This window comes from Ursus americanus, chromosome 18 (genome assembly GCF_024610735.1).
Source record: "Ursus americanus isolate L20-20 chromosome 18, mUrsAme1.1.p, whole genome shotgun sequence".
Classification (NCBI taxonomy): Eukaryota; Metazoa; Chordata; class Mammalia; order Carnivora; family Ursidae; genus Ursus; species Ursus americanus.
This window is the reverse complement of record NC_142144.1, coordinates 29,286,888-29,308,772: the sequence shown is the minus strand read 5'-3', so window position 1 is coordinate 29,308,772 and position 21,885 is coordinate 29,286,888. Positions and strand designations below refer to the sequence as shown.

The 21,885-nt window shown below is 39.8% G+C and overlaps 2 protein-coding genes across 4 annotated transcripts; one reads left to right on the top strand and one right to left on the bottom strand.

Moving 5' to 3' along the window:
- Positions 1 to 4,741: 4,741 nt before the first annotated feature.
- MRPL50 (mitochondrial ribosomal protein L50) lies at positions 4,742 to 8,095 on the bottom strand. The gene is made up of 2 exons (XM_045780699.2): positions 7,949 to 8,095; positions 4,742 to 5,418 (listed from the first exon to the last, which is right to left on the bottom strand). The coding sequence occupies exons 1-2, from the start codon at positions 8,038 to 8,040 to the stop codon at positions 5,031 to 5,033; spliced, it is 480 nt and encodes a 159-aa protein (XP_045636655.1). The 5' UTR covers positions 8,041 to 8,095; the 3' UTR covers positions 4,742 to 5,030.
- A 228-nt stretch (positions 8,096 to 8,323) lies between these two features.
- ZNF189 (zinc finger protein 189) lies at positions 8,324 to 20,243 on the top strand. Of its 3 annotated transcripts, none has more exons than XM_045780462.2 (3): positions 8,324 to 8,642; positions 9,365 to 9,446; positions 17,496 to 20,243. In XM_045780462.2, the coding sequence occupies exons 1-3, from the start codon at positions 8,610 to 8,612 to the stop codon at positions 19,214 to 19,216; spliced, it is 1,836 nt and encodes a 611-aa protein (XP_045636418.1). In that variant the 5' UTR covers positions 8,324 to 8,609; the 3' UTR covers positions 19,217 to 20,243. The 3 variants fall into 3 exon arrangements, with proteins under 3 accessions (XP_045636418.1, XP_045636417.1, XP_045636416.1); XM_045780461.2 differs by having other exon boundaries at positions 9,362 to 9,446; XM_045780460.2 differs by having other exon boundaries at positions 9,320 to 9,446.
- The last annotated feature ends 1,642 nt before the right edge of the window (positions 20,244 to 21,885 follow it).

The window sequence follows — 21,885 nt, the reverse complement described above, 5'->3', positions numbered from 1 at the left end:
TTCCATCAAGCCCTTTGCACATTTTTCTGTGTCTCCAGATCAAAAGTAAAAGTTGTGTGGGACACGAGGAAGCAGTTGACCAAGATTAGAGCAGAAATCAACGAATTAGAAACCAGGAGTACAGTAGAGCAGATCAACAGAACTAGAAGCTGGTTCTTTGAGAGAATTAATAAAATTGACAGACCTCTGGCAAGACTTATCCAAAAGAATAGAGAAAGGACCCAAATTAATAAAATAATGAATGAAAAAGGAGAGGTCACAACCAACACCAATGAAATTGGAAGGATTATTAGAAACTCTTATCAACAGCTTTATGCCAATAAATTAAGCAATCTGGAAGAGATGGAGGCCTTCCTGGAAACCCATAAACTACCAAGACTGAAACAGGAAGATTTTGATTTTTTTAAACAGGCCAATTAATTATGAAGAGATTGAGTCAGTGATAAACAATCCTCCAAAAAATAAAACTCCAGGCCCGGACGGTTTTCCTGGGGAATTCTACCAAACATTCAAAGAAGAAATAATACCTATTCTCCTAAAGCTATTTCAAAAAATAGAAACAGAAGGAAAGCTACCAAACTCATTCTATGAGGCCAATATTACCTTGATCCCCAAACCAGGCAAAGACCCCAACAAAAAGAATTATAGACCGATTTCCCTAATGAATATGGACACCAAAATCCTCAACAAGATCCTGGCTAATAGAATCCAACTGTACATTAAAAGGATTATCCATCATGACCAAGTGGGATTCATCCCTGGGATGCAGGGGTGGTTCAACATTCGCAAATCTATCAGTGTCTTAGATTTTATCCAGAAACAAAAATTCAGAAATCATATGATTCTCTCAATAGATGCAGAAAAAGCATTTGACAAAATACAGCATCCTTTCCTGATTAAAACCCTTCAGAGTATAGGAATAGATGGTACATTTCTCAATATCATAAAAGCCATCTGTGAAAAACCTACAGCAAATATTATTAAGATCAGGAACACGACAAGGATGCCCACTCTCGCCACTATTATTCAACATAGTACTAGAAGTCCTCGCAACAGCAATCAGGCAACAAAAAGGGATAAAAGGTATCCAAATCGGCAAAGAAGAAGTCAAACTGTCTCTCTTCGCAGATGACATGATACTCTATATGGAAAACCCAAAAGAATCCACTCCCAAACTATTAGAAGTTATAGAGCAATTCAGTAATGTGGCAGGATACAAAATCAGTGCTCAGAAATCAGTTGCATTTCTATACATGAATAATGAGACTGAAGAAAGAGAAATTAGGGAATCCATCCCATTTACAATAGCACCAAAAACCATACGTTACCTTGGAATTAACTTAACCAGAGACATAAAGGCTCTATATTCTAGAAACAATAAATCACTCTTGAAAGACATTGAGGAAGACACAAAAAGATCAAAAAATATTCCATGCTCATGGATCGGAAGAATTAACATAGTTAAAATGTCCATGCTACCCAGAGCAATCTACACTTTCAATGCTATCCTGATCAAAATACCGAGGACATTTTTCAAAGAACTGGAACAAATAGTCCTTAAATTTGTATGGAACCAGAAAAGGCCCCGAATCGCCAAGGAACTGTTGAAAAGGAAAAACAAAGCTGGGGGCATCACAATGCCAGATTTCGAGCTGTACTACAAAGCTGTGATCACAAAGACAGCATGGTACTGGCACAAAAACAGACACATAGACCAATGGAACAGAATAGAGAACCCAGAAATGGACCCTCGGCTCTTAGGGCAACTAATCTTTGATAAGGCAGGAAAAAACATCCAGTGGAAAAAAGACAGTCTCTTCAATAAATGGTGCTGGGAAAATTGGACAGCTACATGCAAAAGAACGAAACTTGACCACTCTCTCACACCATACACAAAGATAAACTCCAAATGGATGAAAGACCTTGATGTGAGACAGGAATCCATCAGAATCCTAGAGGAGAACATAGGCAACAACCTCTATGACAACGGCCAAAGCAACCTTTTTCATGACACATCTCCAAAGGCAAGAGAAACAAAAGATAAAATGAACTTGTGGGTCTTCATCAAGATAAAAAGCAGCCAAGGAAACAGTCAAAAAAACTAAGAGGCAGCCCACGGAATGGGAGAATATATTTGCAAATGATGCTACAGATAAAAGACTGGTATCCAAGATCTACAAAGAACTTCTCAAACTCAATACGTGAGAAACAAATAAATCATAAAATGGGCAGAAGATATGAACAGACACTTTTCCAATGATGACATACAAATGGCCAACAGACACATGAAAAAATGTTCAAAATCATTAGCCATCAGGGAAATTCAAATCAAAACCACACTAAGATACCACCTTACGCCAGTTAGAATGGCAAAAATTAACAAGGCAGGAAATAGCAATTGCTGGAGAGGATGTGGAGAAAGGGGATCCCTCCTATATTGTTGGTGGGAATGCAGGTTGGTGCAGCCACTCTGGAAAACAGTGTGGAGGTCCCTTAAAAAGTTAAAAATTGAGCTACTCTATGACCCAGCCATTGCAATACTGGGTATTTACCCCAAAGATACAGACATAGTGAAGAGAAGGGCCATATGCACCCCAATGTTCATAGCAGCTCTGTCCACAATAGCTAAATTGTGGAAGGAGCCGAGATGCCCTTCAACAGATGACTGGATTAAGAAGTTGTGGTCCATATATACAATGGAATATTACTCAGCTATCAGAAAGAATGAGTTCTCAACATTTGCTGCAACATGGACGGCACTGGAGGAGATAATGCTAAGTGAAATAAGTCAAGCAGAGAAAGACAATTATCATATGGTTTCTCTCATCTATGGAACATAAGAACTAGGAAGATTGGTAGGGGAAGAAAGGGATAAAGAAAGGGGGGGTAATCAGAAGGGGGAATGAAGCATGAGAGACTATGGACTCTGGGAAAAAAACTGAGGGCTTCAGAGGGGAAAGGGGGTGGGGGAATGGGATAGACTGGTGATGGGTAGTAAGGATGGGTAGTAAGGAGGGCACGTATTGCATGGTGCACTGGGTGTTATACGCAACTAATGAATCATCGAACTTTGCATCAGGAAAAAAAAAAAAAAAGAAGCACCCAAGATACTGGTACAGAAATAGTATACTTGTGTAGTTTTGAATGCAGATCGATTTTTTTCATTTAATATAAACCATAAAAATAACTTCACAAGTGATTTACTGCAGAATTTTCATAATTAGAAAATGGAAATAATCTAAATGTCCATCAATCCTGAATTGATCCATTCTATAAATAAATAAACTATGGTACATCTATCAAAAAAAAAGAAAGTTGTATGGGAAATGAGATAATCAAATCCTATAAGTTGCAACCCTCTCACATAGAAGGAATATAACAGCTCTATATTTAAGCTCCAGGGCTTCATACACTTCTGAAGCTCTTTAATGTACAGATTAAAAATCTGATTGTCTGCTGATGACATTTATAGGGCATGACTATAATGTAACCAATTTTATTATAATGCCAGAATTTATACACCCACCTGATTTTTGCCCTCTTCAAAGTAGTCACCCTAGAAAAGAGAATACATGCAATTTCCTTTGTATAAATCTATCACTTTTCTTTCAGAACTATTAGTAGTCAAAATACAAGGAGTTCCTTTTCCGTCTTACTACTCTCTAGCCATATCTAAAGTCTAAACAAAAATAATTCCTAATTTAATCACTTCCTCATTTAACATTTGTAATTCAGGGCGCCTCGGTGGCTCAGTCGTTAAGCATCTGCCTTCAGCTCAGGTCATGATCCCAGGGTCCTGGGATAGAGTTCTGCATCGGACTCCCTGCTCAGCGGGGAGACTGCTTCTCCCTCTCCCACTCCCCCTGCTTGTACTCCCTCTCTCACTGTCTCTATCAAATAAATGAAATATTAAAAAAAAAAATCTATAATTCAGAACTATCTGGTAACAAGCTATTTGAGTAATTTCCACAAATTGAGTACCTACATCAAAGTCTGCAAAGATTTACCACCCTAGTGGACATCCATAGGTACTCAAAGCCACTTTTAAAAAGTTACAGAAAAGGGGGCGCCTGGGTTACTCTGTCAGTTAAGCGGCCAACTCTTGATTTCAGCTCAGGTCATGTGATTGAGCCCCACATCATGGGTCCACCCTGAGTGTGAAGCCTGCTTATGATTCTCTCTCCCCCTCCCTCTGCACCCCACCCCCTGCCCCACTCGAGTGCACACACTTTCTCTGTCTCAAAAAAAGTGCCAGAAAAGATAAAAGGTTTGAAATAAACATCATCTCCTTTTAAAGAGAATATTCACTTAGTTATAGAATCTGGCATATCTCTTATTTTAAAAAGTCACAGCACTTCATAGTTGGAATATAATTTTTTTCATTTATAATACTTAAATTAAGGAAATGACAAGACAGAGAAGTAAATTTTACCTTTAAAAAAATTAAAAACACACAACACTCTTCAAAAAATGTATTTTAATTCCAAAAGAGATTAATCTAGAATGAACAGTATCATTTGCTACTATTTCTCCTTATGTAGTAAAGCAGTGAAAGAAACAACTTGCTATAATAAACATAGTTTTACATTTCTTTTATAAATATCCAAGTTTCCTTATTTGTAAGTGTACTATACATAATACCACCTTAGATTTAAGAGTCGTAACAGGATTAAACCATGTTTTTGCATCTATGTTATGCCTATGAAGAATAAAGACCACGTCTGAACATATAATAGCCTCATATCTTAAAAACAAGTTTAATTACTGTGTCCTCCAGAGAAGAAAACTTTCATACATGAATAATGATCTGATTCCACTTAAAACAACAACAAAATTTCAGCAAACGTGAAAAAGAAAATTCTGCTGTTAATTCATGATACGAGGAAAAAAAAAGACATAATTCATTCTTCCACAGGAAAAGTGGGTTTAGATAACAGTTCTGATAGCATTTTACGTGGTAAAGTACAAGTCCAATAACCAGCCCCTTGCTCAGGACAAAATGATTTCAACATGCTCCTTTTCTGAATTGCTCAGTAACCCCAAGTGATTTTTAAATTGGGAGGCAGATTACTGGCAATAAGTTCATCAAATTTAGATCTATCATGAATAGGCACATTATAGAAATCAAGAACATCTCTGACCCTACACATCCGGTGAAGCCTGGAGTTGGGCACTGCATGGCCCAAGTCATCAGCTAAACGTGCCAACAAACCGAATTTCAGATGACCATCTTCCAGGGACACATCCTGCCAATTGCTAGGAACAGATGAGCCAAAAATTTCTTTGACACAAGATTCCACACGACCCTGGAGATCTTCAGGTGGTATGTATGTTCGGCTTCGTAAGGGTGGACACACCAAAATAGGTTCTTCCTTCACCTCTTCTACTGTCTCAGCCACCACTGGCTTTTTCTCTTTTCTGGAATGATCAAAAACAAATATGTGAATCTTTGGTTAAACTGCACTAATGTAGCTGACAAGCTGATGAACACCAGACCCAATCTTATCCATCTATCTAAATCTCTAAATGATATGCACACTTACTACTCTTCCAGGCACTGTGGAGAGAATAAGGTAGGTACCTGCCTTTGGAAGCTTATAACTGAACTGGGCTGGTACACACAGAAAAATTACAGATTTTACATGCTCTAAGGATTCCAAGAACAGGAAAAGAGATAAATCATTTGCCAGGATTCCCAGTTTCCAAACCCAATCTACCTCTCTAACCTCATCTCCTACTAATCTCCTATATCTACTCTATGCCCTACCCAATAAAATACTACATTCTGTTTCTCTCTTTCCTGGTGTCATGTGTTACCTCAAGTTATATCTTACTGGAAATGCCTATCTTTCATCTTCACTTATAGAAATCTTAAAGTCCTAGAACAGAATTGTTCTCTTCCAAGAAGCTTTACTAGATTTCCCCAAATAGAACTGTAAATACCTCTGATCTATATAGCACTTCATATTGCTTTAACAGCACATCACAGCCTAAGCTTAATTTTTTTACATTCTACTTCTCTTACTAGATCAGCGTTTCAAAGCCCAAACACTGACATTTTGGACCAGATAATTCTTTGTTGTAGGGGGCTATCATGTTCATTTTAAGATGTTCAGCAGCATCCCTCGCCTCTATCCAGGGTAGGGTAAATGCCATAGCATTCCTGTCCTCCAGTCAAGATCAAATGACATTGCCAAATGTCCAGATGGGCAAAATTATCCCTGGTTAAGAACCATTATACCAGATTATAAACTCCTGTTTTATTATAACATTTTATTATAAGACCATTTTATTGATTCGGGGTCCTCTGAAAACTGCTTGAGTAACTATTACTGAGTACGTGGGCCAATGTTAGGAAAACCGCCTGATACACTACTTCAATGCTTAATGAAATATTAGTTCATGATCTGACTCTTGTTTTCCATGGAGTTGGTACTGGACTGGGATTGGTCACCCTTACAGAAATTGGAGGCATGAGAAAAAAATGATGTTGGGGAACGAAGGAAGGAAAGAAAGAAAGGAAAGAAAGGAAAGGAAGGAAAGAAGAAGATGTCTGGCCAAGAATGTGGTTTGTAGCACTATTTTTCTTTGCCTACTCAAAGACTCTTCCAGCAATTTAGCCCTCATTCTGCATCAATTATTTATCAATTTCTCTCTACCTACTAGAGTGCTCCCAGGGCACACAATATGATGTAAAAAAATCTCCCATCTTCAAAGAAAAAAAAAATATATATATATATATGTATATACCCCCTAGACTCCATGTTCCTATCCAGTTTCCCAAAGAGTTGCCTATACTTAAAGTGTCTACTTCATCACCTCCCATTTTCTCCTCAAACTACTCCAGTCACATTTCATCAGAATGAAATGTAATCCATTTCCTTCATCTCAGTAATCTCTTACACTGCTTTAGTTTTCTACATAATTTACCACTTTCTGAAATTATATTCTACGGGTTTTTTTTTTTGCTCCATCAGAATATATGCTCTATGAAGACAAATATTTGATCTGACATTAACAACTGTTAAACCTAAACATCTGACATAGACACTATAAATGTGTGATGAATGAGTGAATGAAACAAACCTGATGGAGATTTGAGATAATAATACTAACCAAAAGAGAGGAAGCTAGTAAATCCATGAACAGATGACAAAAATCCTTCCAGGTGGGAAGAGTTTCTGCTTGAAACCTGAGGGCATAAATTGTTCCCTGAGGATCCCACAAGTTTTGATGTCCTAACACTGTGAGTCAAATAAATTCACCTTCAAAACATTCCAATCGTGCTACGTGAAAAGCAGTAGATGGGGAGTCAAAGACCCGGGTTCTGGTTCCAGCTCTACCGTTAACTTGCTTTTGGCAAAATACTTCCTCTCCATGGAGCCTAAGTTTCCCCATATGTCAGAGCTCTGAAAAGGGACTTTGTTTCGCTACTGTAAACTACGTAGGGAAATACTGGCCCAGACCTGACGTTTAGTAACTATCTGTTGGGTGAATCAATGAATGAACAAAAGAACAAAATGAGGAGGCCACACTTCGTTTCTGAATCTTGCGTGTTAAGAAATATACCGCGCAACTGAACTCAGTCTACCGAGCGCTTTCACGTTCATATTCTACGTTGCTCATTCCAAGCGAGCTGTTTCCCAACACCGCACTCGGTGCCTGGAACACGTGGTCAATATTGTTTGCTTAATAAATTAATGAGTTAAGTGGGAGGGAAAGACAGCGGTATCTCCGTGGTAAGATGCGAAAACTGAGGCTAAGACTGGGGCCCACCACTCCAAGAGACCGGCGCTTACACTTCTGAACTCCGAACGCTAATCCAAGCGCAGGACCAGGGTCCCGTCTTAATAGCATAGCACTCGCTTTTGAATTCGTCCTTTTATCCTCCTCAGTTTCTTTCCTTACTTTCCCTGAACGAGACCCATCATCCAACCTTCCGCTTTACCTGAACCGAGACCAAAATTCTCTGCGTGGTGCCCCTAAGACGATCCACGTCAGGCCTCTTCTGGCAACCCCAAACACTGACACTGCCGCCATCTCGGAGGAGAGCTGTGGGGTAGAGCTCTGCCCTCAGCCGGCAGCGACGGGCCAAGACCAGCCAATCAGGTGTAAGCTTAGTGGTAAGTGTTCCCTTTTTCCTGTTAAAGGGCACCAGCTTCTCCCGCCCACTTTGCACGCCGGGAAATGTAGTCCAGTGGCCATTGCAGGCGGAGGCTGGACCGAGGCGTTCTCTCAGAGCATGATGGGAGTTGTAGTTGGGGGCGTCCCGGGAAGGTTCCGGGTGACGCCTTCTGGTCCGGGGGCGGGCGGTCATAGCGCTCCTTGGCTCAAAGGAGGAGGAACTGGCATCGGGGAGGAGGCTCTAGCGAGGCCTGGAAGGCTGCGCAGCTAGGCGGGGAGGGAATTTGGGGTTGGGGGACGGCCAAGTAGCGCGTCTGATATGCTGCCGGGGTCGTGACCGCTCGGGGACCGAGGCAGGACCTAGCCAGACCCAGCCTGGAGGCCTCGCCTTCGTCGGGCCTAATTTCTGAAGGCTGGGTAGGCCTCACGAGAGGCTCCTTTCCGTGCGACCGCCGCGGGTTCCTGCCCGGAATTTCTGTCCGGAGATGGCCTCCCCAAGCCCCCCGCCGGAGCCAAAGGTAAGTCGCCCCTCTGGGTCTCCCCGTTCTCTCGCCACTACCGGAGCTAGGCCGCACCACGGCCCCTCCACCTCCCTGACCGTGGTCTTCAGGGCCAGCGATGTGCAAGGAAGTACCCAGTAGTGCTCTGGATTGCTGTTCGAGACCAGATCGCCCACTTGGCCCTTTTTTTTTCAAGAACGACTTGGTAAATCAGCTGAAGAAAATTAATAATGCTCCAAACATGCGCTCTCATTTTTGAGTTCTTCCAGATGAGGCACCATTTTTTACCCTCCCCCGTGTCTTGTGCGCCTGTCACGATGCTTGGACCCAAGGTAGACACTTAAGAGAACTTCATGGAATTGAACAGGGTCTCAAGCCAGTGTGGATAGAGTTGGAGCAGGGCAGTGAGGCGCAGGAAACTTGGGGAGTTTGGGGGCAGCTTACTGTAATAAAAATGTTTTTAAACCAGAAGAGCTGTATCTTTAAGACCATCACTACTGACGACGAGGATCCAGTTCAATTATCCTCTAGTTTGAGGTGCTTATCTGTTACAGAGTGGGTCCCCGTTTGGAACTCTTGGTTATCATGTTCCTCCTAGCCTACCTGGCCCTGATAAGTGATTGCTTCTGCTACTTTCAGTGGTAGAATTGTCCTCGAGACAACAAGAACTGACTACAGAAATCGTACTATTTCAGGGGTTGCTGACATTTGAGGATGTGGCTGTGTTTTTTACCCAGGAGGAGTGGGATTATCTGGATCCAGCTCAGAGAAGCCTGTATAAAGATGTCATGATGGAGAATTACGGAAACCTGGTCTCGCTGGGTAAGGATCTTTTGTTTCTCTGATTAAAATATCTAAGAGGCTATAAGAAATCAGACTCCGAGAACTACTTGGACCACTACCAGTACCAAAACTGTTTTGTTCCAAAGTTCTGATTCAAATCTTTCAGCTGTTAATTGTTTCCATGACTGGCATTCCTAGCATCCTCGCAATAACCAAAATACACGCCTTTCTGGCTTCTTATCTTCATAATCTCATTCCCATATTGCTCTGTACTTTCCCTCCTGGCTCATCCTCCCACTGCTTTCCTCCCACCCCTTTTCACTCTGCCTTCTGGAGCCCCTGTTCTTCTTCACATAATGTTCCTTACCCCTCCTGGCCTTAACTAAAAGCTGGCATTTTCCCAAGGACACCACTTCTCTGGCAGAGGCTGCTTATTCTCCCACATCCTCTTTTTTCCCCTATCCTTTGTCTCAAGGCTAGAAGGGAGAAGTTACTGTTCTACCTTTTCAGTGCTGTTCCCAAAGCATTAGTTTAACCCTTCAAACAAAACCTCTCTCCTTGGAGGCCTCAGCAGTCTTGCTGTACCCACTCAGTTCCTTTTCCCTATCATCTGTCAACATGTCTTGGTTCCTGACACATAGACTTTGTCACATTTCAGAATCTTCTCTGTGCTCACCTATGCCACCAGTGACGTAGTCATTATTTAAGTCTCACTATATCTTGACCATATTCTCTCTTCAGGGACCTGCCTTTCCTTTTTTGATCAATCACATCGATGATCAAACCCGCAATTTTGTCAAAGCAGGCAAATCTTAAACCCCAGTATCTTACTCTTTGAAAATTATTCAGGGATTATTAATGATTATTTTAGATTAATGAAACAGGGGTGACCAAAACAGACATGATCTCTGCGCATGTGGAGCTTACTCTGACTTCTCTCCTACTCCATTCCTCCTACGTCTGCTTAATCATGTTTCCTGTTCCTTGACTTCTCCTTTTCTCTTCCCAGATTATCAGTCCTCTCCTAACGTCCCCTCCTCATCTAATCCATGGGCCTACATATGAATTATCACCAGCATGCGCTCTTGCCACCTTGTCACTGTGCTCTGCACATTCTGCAAACTTCAGATTCTGTATTATTATAAAATCTGCCTTTTCTCTTCTCCTACCAGAGTTGCTCAAGACAGCAGGAGAAATTCTTTAACTGAAAGGACTGACGCCCCGTATATATGCATGGCTTTTCTTCTAGTCGGCGGTGGGTTTTTACATCTCAGCCAATTTTTTATCATTGCTTCGCTCATTCCCTTCTTCCTTTTAATGACTTTTCCAAAAACTAAGAAAGTTTTCCTTGGGTCCATCACTCAGTAGTAGACCTCACTTTCTGTTTCACAGAGAAGATAGAGGCTATTAAATATGAACTCTCAACTTTTCTGCCCTTCACGCGCATGCTTAAGGCTGCTCCTATTTCCTCACTTCTCCAAGAAGTTACCCATCTGTCATCTTTTTTTCCCCCCTTACAACTTCAGTCTCTATTCCTTCTCCCCTGGTGCCTTTATTTTGATGATAGGTATGTGTATGACTCTTCCAATTGGGGAAGGAAGTGGGGTGGGTGGCTCTCCTTTGAGCCACAGTCTCCTTGCTGCTCCCTGTAACCTTCTCCTCATTCACTTCATAGCCAAGTTTTTGTAAGAGTAGTTAATGTGTGTTTTGTACTTTACCTTCCATTATCTCTAAGCCCCTTTTCTTGCCTCTACCATTCCCCTTAAATTGTTTAACATTGGTCTGTAATAATCCAGTTGTCGAATGCAATAGACTTTTTTTGGACCTTATTTTATTTCACCTTTCTATAGATATGTGAAACTCTTTATTGCTTTCTTCTATTGCCTTGCATTCCCACACTTCCTCTCAGTTTAGATGCTTTCTTTGGCAAACCTTATCTACACTCAGATCATCACCTACCTCTATGTGATAAGTCCCAAATCGTTACTTTCACCTAAGAGAAGCAGTTGGAGCCTAACTGCCTAAGTAAAAATCCTGGTTCGACCACTTTACAAGCCTTGTGACCATAGGTGAATTACATAACCTTTCCATGCCTGTTTCTTTTTTTACCAAATGGCATTAATAATAGCACTTACCTCTTTGGGTTACCGTGAGCATTAACTGAGTTAATATATGTAAAGCATTTAGGACACTGATTAGCATGTAGTAAGTATAATATAAATGTTGTCGTTGTACTCGTTATCTTCTCTAAGAGCTCTAAAATCTTTGTCATCTCCTTTTGAAGACTACATAAATAACTCAGACCTGGCAAATCTCAAATATTCCATTCAGATCTCAAGGGCCTCCTCTTTGGAATTAAGTACTCCTTTTTCTGTGCTACTGTATACATTTCTGTTGAATTTATCACACTGTACTCTAATCATTCTTTATGTTATTTCTCTAACCAGATTGGTCTCCATGAGGACAGTAACTATATTTTTTTCATTTGATTTCTCCAGCACTTAGCACAGAGCCAGGTATATATTTATGCTTCTAAATATTTGTGTAACGGAATGAATGAATATACTCAAGATGTAGTATCTCTTGACTAGATTATTGCATTAGTCCCTAAACTAGCCCCTTGCCTCCAATCTCCCTTTCTTTTAATACATTTTGTTTACTGCTACCAAAATGATTTTGTTAGTTAACTGCTTATGATTTACAATTCCTGGTAGCCTAAAGGATAAAAATCTTAATTTCTTGTTGTACCTACTAGGGCCTCTCTAAATAGCCCCTGCCTGGCTTTCTAGCATCATTCATTATTTCTTGCACACCACTTCAGTCTCCAGCCATATCTGCTGCTGCTGATTTTTTCCCCCAATATGCCATGGTGTCTCTGAGTCATTGCCAGCTTTATCCACACATATGGTATCCTGGCTGATAGAACCAGGCAAATGCCCAGCCTTGCCTGCCCCTACTGCTGTAAGATGTGAGTACCATATGGACGAAGGCATGGCAGTGAGCCCATCTGTGATCTCCTACTTTCAGGCTCTCATTTTAGCTGAACTACAGCTTTTTATCAGTTATTATTTCTCCCTCCACAATCTTTTCATCTATAAACTCTTTCTCCATTCCTTTCATGAGAGCTCCCTTGGTGAAAGATCACAATTAGTTGGTTTTTCTAACGTAGTGTTTTTTCTGCACGTCGTCTTGCTGCTTTACTTAGTACAACACTCTTCCAAATTTAATTTTGGTCCTTTATTCATACCTTTCCTTTCTATGATGATTTTTCTTTAAACACTTCAGTAACTATGTTGATAATACAGCTGACAGCTTGATCTCAGTTCTCGATTTTTCAGTTCTTTCAAATAAAATGGACTTCTTCAGTTTTAATGACTTCTTTCTAGTCTACTTGAGCCATATTGGACCTTGACAGAAGTGGGAATTGCTGTTCTGTAAGACCTTAAACTCATTGTTTCTCTTCTTAGATTATAGTCTTTCCTCAATTGTTTGTTCAACTACTGATCCATTCAATAGTTAATCAAGCACTGTGCTTGAATGCAAGAATGCAAATTCTTCCCCATCCCCTCATTCTTTTACCAAGAAAACTGTTCTTTCTATACTCTTTAGATACTGGGGTTGGCAGCTGTGGTCGGTCCACAGGCCAAATCTGGCACACTGTTTTTGTAAATAAAGTTTTATTGGAACATAGACATGCCCATCTTTATGTATTATCTATTACTACTTTCATGCTGTAGTGGCAGAGTTGATTAATTGCAGTAGAGACCATATGGCTCACAAAGTCAAAAATATTTATTATCTGGCCCCTTTCAGAAAATGTGTGGTAACTCTTGTTCTGTCCTAAAGTTTAGCCACTTCCACTTTAACATTTCCTTGCCTTTCTCTCTCTCCGCAGCTACCATATTATTAAAACTGATTAAACTAGCGTAAGCCAACAAGAGAACTTATTGCAGGCACAGAGGTGGCACACAAAATCTATGAGCATGACTGCAACTGGATGTCAGAAAAGGACTAAACCCAGGGGCATCTGGCTGGCTTTGTTGGTTAAGCGTCTGACTCTTGATCCCAGCTCAGGTCTTGATCCCAAGGTCATGAGTTCAAGCTCCACACCTACCATGGAGCCTACTTAAACAAACAAACAAACAAACATATAACTAAACCCAGAAATTGGATTGCTCAGGAAGTCAGGAATTAACTCTGTCTTTGCGTTCTATTTCTTTCTTCTTGGTAGACTAGTCTTCATATCCATATGCTTCTGTCCCTGTAGCTTGAGTTGATAGGTTACATACAATTCTAGTCATTCTCAGAATAATTGCCTATTTCAGTTTTAAATTCCAAATTCCTGGGAGAGATGCACTTTGAGTCAACTCTCTACTCTAGACAAATTAGCTATATGATCATAGGATGGGAACATAGAATACAAGCATGGCAGAGACCTCAGACTGTGATTATAGCTACCAAGCCCAGATGTAACGGATAGTCCTTTCTATGCTGCTCTGTGTGGAAGCTTAAACTCACTTATTTTCTTTACCTATCTATCACTCTGACCTATTTATTTTCATTCTAGTGCCTTTCTGTTTAATTTACGTAAGCAGTGTATTACATTTTATGTCTGGTATGATAAATCATTCTTTTATATTCTTGTTTAGGATATACTTAACTAGTTTTCTGTGTTCTTCCAGTTGAAATTTAGAGTCATTGGGGTTTTTTATTCATTCATAAGATTTTGATTGGAACACAACTGGGTTCATAAATTGGTTTGGGGAGAATCAAGATCCTTACAACATTGAATCTCTTTAGCAATTTGCTTGTCTCTATTTATCTGTCTTATGTCCTTCAGAAAAATTTTATGGCTTATTTTCATGGCTCTCATACAATTCTTATAAGACTTATTCCTGGGTTTTATGGTTTTTATTATCATACAAGACATATTTTATTTTTCTATAATATTTACTAATTGGTTATTCCTGGTGGTAAGTACTTACCACTAATTTTATATTTTAGTTTTCTTGTTGCTGTTACATTTCACTTAATTTTTTTAGAAATTTTACGTAGACATTTAATTGTCTGCAAGTAATAATAATTTTGTCTTATTCCTTTGAGTAAAACCCCTGGAACAACAATACCGGGTAAACATCATAAAGAGACTTCCCCTTCTCACAGGAATTTATAATCCTGTGGAAGAGAGAAATCCAGCATAATAACAGTGCATATAACAGTGCAGTTATGGATGAGAGCTGGTGATAAAAAACAGAACGCCTAAATCTGCCTAGTGGACTTTGTGAAGGCTTTGTACAGGAGCTGTTGCTTTGAATTGAATCTTAAAGAGAAACCAAGAGTTTGCCAGAGAAACAATGTCGGGGGACATTTAGTAAATGAAATATGCAAAGAAATGGCATAAAAGAGTAACATAAGCAATTTTCCCACTTCCATTGTGAGAGAGTGGTTAGGAGGGTGACTTGAGGTTTAGAGAACCTTCGTGAAGGGCTGAATATCATGGTGTAAAGAGCTTTGATTTGCTCTCACTGGTGGTGGAGTACTAGCGAATCTACAGGTGGTGATGTGACTGCAATTCCATTTCATGTACATCTCTCTGGATGCAGTGACGTAGATGGAATGTGGGGACAGCTTAAAGGCTAGAGTGAAGGATTATTAGATGGTTTTTGAATAATCCAGGAAAATATGGAAAGAAGATAGTTACTAGAGAGTTGAATCTTTGATTTTGGTGATTGTTTACCAATTAAAAAAAATGGAGAAATCTAGGATGATTTTCTGCTTTGGATAATGGATGAGGATGCCTGTCAAGAGAAGATGATTAGAGGTGGAGACATATATGACAGCAAATGATGATGACCATGTTAATTGTAAGCCCTTTCTGAAACAGTTAAATGGCAATAAACAGAGTATATAGAGAGAGCAAGGTAAGAATGTAAATATGGGTAACAGTAACCTTCAACAGTTAACGAAGGAAGAGAAATAAATGAAGGAAATTTATTAGAAAAGGCCAAAGAAGAAGTAGGGAGGGAACTAGAAGAATATGATGGCATAGAAATCAAAAACAGATAGTGTCAGAGTGGGACTAGTCAGCAGTGTCAGATGCTGCTGAATAAGGACTGAAAATGTTCACTATATTTGTTATTCAAGAGTCATTGGTGATTTTGTAGAAGCTCTTCCAGATGCTGGAAACAGAAGCCAGATTTCACAGTAGGTTGTAGGGGAAGGGGTGGGCATGGGAAACAGCTGGGAAATGGAGACCTTCAGTGTTAAGATTTTATTTCAAAACTTAGATTTCATTAAGAAAAGGATTTCAGATTCGAGACAAAGTTGGGCATATTTGTATGCTGAGCATTGTCACGTGTATGTTGGCAATGGAGAACAGACGGGAGGAAGAGGAGACAAACAAATGCTCAAGAGACACGTGGACTCAAGAGAAGGTAGATGAATTAGCTTTGGTTAGGAATGGGCTATATCTTCCTGTACTGTTGCAGAGAATTTTATAGGCAGGAGGTAGAAAGTTGAGGGAGTTCTCTTATCCTTTTTCATTGTGTGAAAGAAAGTAGTCCACTGAAGTGAATTTAGGAGACAATACTGTTAGTAGCATAAGCAGAAATAAAGTTTCTACTAATTTCTTAGGGGAATAAAGGAAGTGTTTTTGGAATAAAATGACTGGTTTGAAGTAAGTGAAAAGAAAATTCAGAGATGACTCCAAAAGTAGATTAGAAAATCGAGAGAAAAGAGGAAGTCTAAAAAAGAAAATCGTTTAGGGCCAAATGTATATATTTGGTACTGATCAGCTCTTCTAGTGGAATTATCCAGCAGACAGCAAGAGATAGACGATCAGGGAAAAAAGTCAGAAGCAGACTCAAGTGTTCTGTATGCCACTGTCTTTCGTCATAGACCATTATGTTGTCTTTCCTTCAACACATGCAAGATTTTCATTTCTCAGATGTCTCAGAGACTCTCAGTTGGAACTAAATGGTTCCATCTTGGCTCTTATATGTTTAGAAGAGTGAGAATCATATATACTTGAAGAATGTGGTAGGATTTGTGGTGGGTGAGGGCATAAGTTACCACAGACTGCTTTTTCTCTGTTTCTTTCATTAACCCTGACCATGTTCCTTTGTATTTATTTTATTGTCTTTTTATATCATAGACTCCATGTCACTCCAACCCATTATTTTATTTTTAAAAGCCATTTTGTCTCCGTATAGGAACTGCTTTACTTAAATATGTTATCATGTTATTTTCTCTCCCCAATGTACTCGTCATTCATTTTATTTGGTAGGGAACTTCATGTCTTATCTTTGAATCCTGAATCATTACACAGTGCCCGGAATGCTTTTGATTGCAATAAGTGAATTCTTGTTAATGAATGAATTGGTGCTTCTCCTGGTTTTTGTTTTTGTTTTGTCTTTTATTCTTCTCAGCATCATTTTTGTGTTCATTTCTGTCCGTTATTTGGTCTACTCATGGTTCAGGAATGCTGTCGTATCCCACATTTTCCTGAACCTCCTGTTTTCTTTCTGCACCATCCTTGCTTCCTTGATAGCATAGGTCATCACGCCACTACTTGTTTTATTTCACTGTTTGTCCATCTTACCTTGTAAAATTTTCTTGTTGGTTTACCAGCCCTTCCTCCCAACTCTGCTTGCTCCTACTAACTCATCATTTCCCTCATAAAAACACTCTTTTAGTGTGCCTGGCTGGCTCAGTCAGAGGAGCATGCAATTCTTGATCTCAGGATTGTGAGTTCAAGTCCCATGTTAGGTGTAGAGATTACTAAAAAAATAAAAACTTAAAAGCTTACTCCTTTAAAAATACAAACAAACCAAACACATACACTCTTCATACCTCTTCTCCAAGACAAATATTTCATCAGATAACTAATATTTATATAACTTGTATTCTTTGCCAGGTACTGTCCTAAATGCTTTATGTACATGAACTTGATCTTCACTACACTGTGGAGTAGTCCTTCACATTTTATAGATGTAGCAGATTAATTTATATTAATCTTATTTTCCTAAGCATTTCTCCTTGCTAGCAAAGAGCCTGGCTGATCTTTCTATTTTCTGTTTATTGTTCCAGATGTTTTGAACAGAGATAAGGATGAGGAGCCAACTGTGAAACAAGAAATGGAGGAGATTGAGGAAGAAGTGGAACCACAGGGTGTAATAGTTACAAGAATCAAAAGTGAAATTGACCAAGATCCCATAGGTAGAGAAACCTTTGAACTTGTTGGTAGATTAGATAAACAAAGAGGAATCTTCTTATGGGAAATACCAAGGGAATCTTTGGCCCAGGAACAGAAAATGTTCAGAGGAAACACTAACATTATTCGTAAGAGACCAAACTCAGAAGAGAAATGCCATAAATGTGAAGAATGTGGAAAAGGTTTTGTCCGCAAGGCCCATTTCATTCAACATCAAAGGGTCCATACTGGTGAAAAGCCTTTTCAATGCAACGAATGTGGGAAGAGTTTTAGTCGCAGTTCATTTGTTATTGAACATCAGAGAATTCACACTGGGGAAAGGCCCTATGAGTGTAATTATTGTGGAAAAACCTTTAGTGTGAGCTCAACCCTTATTAGACATCAGAGAATCCACACTGGAGAGAGACCCTATCAGTGTAATCAGTGTAAACAGAGCTTCAGCCAGAGAAGGAGCCTTGTTAAACATCAAAGGATTCACACAGGTGAGAAACCCCATAAATGTAGTGACTGTGGGAAAGCCTTCAGTTGGAAGTCACACCTTATTGAACATCAGAGAACTCACACTGGTGAGAAACCCTATCACTGTACCAAATGTAAGAAAAGCTTTAGTCGAAATTCATTACTTGTTGAACATCAGAGAATTCACACTGGGGAAAGACCCCATAAATGTGGTGAATGTGGGAAAGCTTTTAGGTTAAGTACATACCTTATACAACACCAGAAAATCCACACTGGTGAGAAACCTTTTCTTTGTATCGAATGTGGAAAAAGCTTCAGTCGGAGCTCATTCCTTATTGAACATCAGAGGATCCATACAGGTGAAAGACCGTATCAGTGCAAAGAGTGCGGGAAAAGCTTCAGTCAGCTGTGCAACCTTACTCGTCATCAGAGAATTCACACAGGAGACAAACCGCATAAATGTGAGGAATGTGGAAAAGCCTTTAGTAGAAGCTCAGGTCTTATTCAGCATCAGAGAATCCACACCAGGGAAAAGACTTACTCGTACAATGAAACCAAGGAAAGTTTCGATCCAAACTGTAGTCTTGTTATACAGCAGGAAGTCTACCCCAAGGAAAAATCTTATAAATGTGATGAATGTGGGAAAACTTTTAGTGTCAGTGCTCATCTCGTACAACATCAAAGAATCCACACTGGTGAAAAGCCCTATTTGTGTACTGTATGCGGGAAAAGCTTCAGTCGGAGTTCGTTTCTTATTGAACACCAGAGAATCCACACTGGTGAGAGACCTTATCTGTGCAGACAGTGCGGCAAAAGCTTTAGTCAACTTTGTAATCTTATTCGACATCAGGGTGTTCACACAGGTAATAAACCCCATAAATGTGATGAATGTGGGAAGGCCTTTAGCCGGAACTCGGGCCTTATTCAGCATCAGAGGATACACACGGGAGAGAAACCTTACAAGTGTGAGAAGTGTGACAAGAGTTTTAGTCAGCAGCGCAGCCTTGTCAACCATCAGAAGATCCATGCAGAGGCGAAAACCCAAGAAACCCACGAATGTGATGCTTGTGGCGAAGCCTTCGATTGCCGCATCTCTCTTATTCAGCATCAAAAATTGCACACTACGTGGATGCAATAAATGTAGAGAAATATTCAAGCGCAGTTTGACTTGAGACTAGCGACCCAAGTGCAGTTGCAGTATGGCAGTATGGCTCACCGTGAGTCAGGTTTAATGACAAAACAGATTCTCCTGGCCTCAGGCAGATGGTTTCGAAAGGTTCTGTGAAAGGTGGACAACTGCCCACAGATAGCTGAAGACTTCTTTACTCTTTGTTTTGATCATAGAGAAAGACTCAGTAATTTATTTAAGCATCTTTTTTCTAACACATCTTTCAGCAGAGAGGTGAAACCCAGGTTCAGAGCACTTGGTATTACAATAAATAAAGGGAGAAGGTCAAAGTTGCATTGGTACAAGGGAGCTGAAGTTAGAAAACTAGAATAATAAATCAGGAGCATTCCCTGCCACCATCATATGGTGGTTCGTTCAGTTTCATAATACGTTTGGCAGTGCATGCCAAAGCCTAGTAATTAAGCATATGATTAAGTTTTCAAGGAAACAGAGCCCCAGTTTTTTTTTTCAAACTGATATCCAAAGTTGTTTTTGGTCATTGCTTAAGCCAGTTGTTTGGTATGTGAGCTAAAGAAGCAGTTCCAATGCCTTGTGGTTCCCAGATCTGTGAAATGAGTGGACCATTAATCTTACATGTAAAGATTATGTGAGTAATTAACAAACCTAGCAAAGGTGTTACCAAGGAACCTTTGGGAGTGCCTTTTTTCAAGACGGGCCCGAAAAAGTGGAGGAAGACACTTCTTCTTGTGCCCTCCAATCTGTGAAACATAATTGTCGTCCTATACAAGTAATCTTACTCCTCCACTACCAGTAGCATGCGAAAGTGTACATATTTTGATTACCAAGAGTTGGAAATAAAAAGACCTGGAGTCTATACTAGGAAACAGATATTTTGGTATTGCTTTGGTTTTTATGGTAACTAGACTTTGCATGCGATTTTAAAATCCTTATTTCTGGTTCTAGGGCTTCCCTTAGTTGATGGTTACATAAACCTAGTAATTCATCTGTTTTAATCATTAAACCTGTTTCATTTTTTGCTTTGTGTAAGAGTTCTTTGTTATTTTAGTGCAGAATCTATCCTGTCAAATACTGCATTTAAAAATTAGAATCAAGGATTTAAAAGAAATCGCTCTCACTTATTCCACCTGTGACTACAGGCATACCTTGGAGATACTGTGTTTGGTTCCAGACCACTGCAATGAAGCAGATTTGCAATAAAGCAAGTCAAGTAAATTTTTTGGTTTCTTACTGCATATGAAAGTTATGTTTCCACTTACTGTGGTCTAGTAAGTGTGCAATTGTATTATGTCTAAGAAAGCATTGTACATGCCTTAATTTAAAAATAGCTTACTGCTAAAAAGTGTAACCATCATTCTGAGCTTTCAGTGAGTCATAATCACTAATCAGATTAGCGCAACAAATATAATAGTAATGAAAATGTTTGAAATAGTGCAAGAATTACCGAAATGTGACCCAGAGACACAAAGTGAGCAAATGCTCTTAGAGAAATGGAATCCAGAGACTTGCTTGATGCAGGTTTGCCACCTTCAGTTTGTGAAAACATGCAGTATCTGCAGAGCACAGTAAAGCAAACCACACTAGCACGAGGTGTGCCTGTAGTGACCTTTTCTGGGATAGTTCAGCCAGGGTTAAATCCAGACCCTTTAGTTTCTGAGTATAGAATATCAAGTCACCAGAACTCTGGAATTCCAACTACCTAATAGTTTAAGCAAAACACCTCCCTTTCTGCTGTATTATAGACCTTCTGAACGTCCCCATCATACTTCCATCTCCCCCAGGAATATTTGTGTGTGCACATGTGAATGTGAAGGTATATGTGTAGAAATCGTGCACTCCCCTATTCAAACCGGGTGCTCATAGCAGACAGTTAACTTTTCAAAAACAGTTTGTAGCCCAATGAAAAGTACAAAAAGTAACTGAAAATGCGCTTGATGCCCCAGTTATCCTCCTGTCTGGAATTGTCTCGGTTTTCCTTATTCTACACCAGTCGTTCTCAGGCCAAGTTCTCAACTACTAATGAGGTTCTTAGACCTGTTCTCAGTATTTTGAAAAACCGAATGTGAAGTACGTTTTCCGTACGTGCTAGTTTGCGTGCACACTTAAGCATTGTGCTTTTTGCCCGAGTTGCATCTGTTTCATGTGTGGTTATCTTGCTGAGCAGAAGCTCTGACTGTTGACCTCATTGTAATGTGGGGACATTGTCATATGAGATACTCCTACTAAAATTACATATTTTTTAACATCCTTGGATGTGAATCCGGAGTGACAGCTCAAAACTCCAGTCGCAGTGAAACAATTCTTGATTATATGTACCATTCATTGCGTATATAAAGCATAGCCAGAAAGATTAACTTTTTTAAAGCAAGGTTATTGCAGTATTCACAGTTGTTTTCTAAGAGGATGATAAAAGAACAGGGAGGCACATGAAGAAGAGAGAAGGAGAAAAATCTTTCAAGAAGGGATGAGACTAAAAGATGAGTACCAGGAAAAAACTGAAGACAGAATTATCAAGAGGACCTATGGGCTACAGAGTGAGCCTGCGGTTGTGTGGTGGCGGGAAAGTGGCAGGTGGCTAAGGCTGCCTGTGAACAGGCAGATGGGAGTTACCATGCTAAAGAGAGAGGACTTTATGCTGCCTAAAATTCTGTGATAACATT

Excerpts from the sequence above, each read along its gene's own strand:
- ZNF189 (XM_045780460.2), top strand. The coding sequence starts at position 8,610 with ATGGCCTCCCCAAGCCCCCCGCCGGAGCCAAAG. Across the intron at positions 8,643-9,319 it reads GCCCCCCGCCGGAGCCAAAG|GGGTTGCTGACATTTGAGGA; the intron begins GTAAGTCGCCCC and ends GTACTATTTCAG. Across the intron at positions 9,447-17,495 it reads CGGAAACCTGGTCTCGCTGG|ATGTTTTGAACAGAGATAAG; the intron begins GTAAGGATCTTT and ends TTATTGTTCCAG.
- MRPL50 (XM_045780699.2), bottom strand. The coding sequence starts at position 8,040 with ATGGCGGCAGTGTCAGTGTTTGGGGTTGCCAGAAGAGGCCTGACGTGG. Across the intron at positions 5,419-7,948 it reads GAATTTTGGTCTCGGTTCAG|AAAAGAGAAAAAGCCAGTGG; the intron begins GTAAAGCGGAAG and ends TGATCATTCCAG.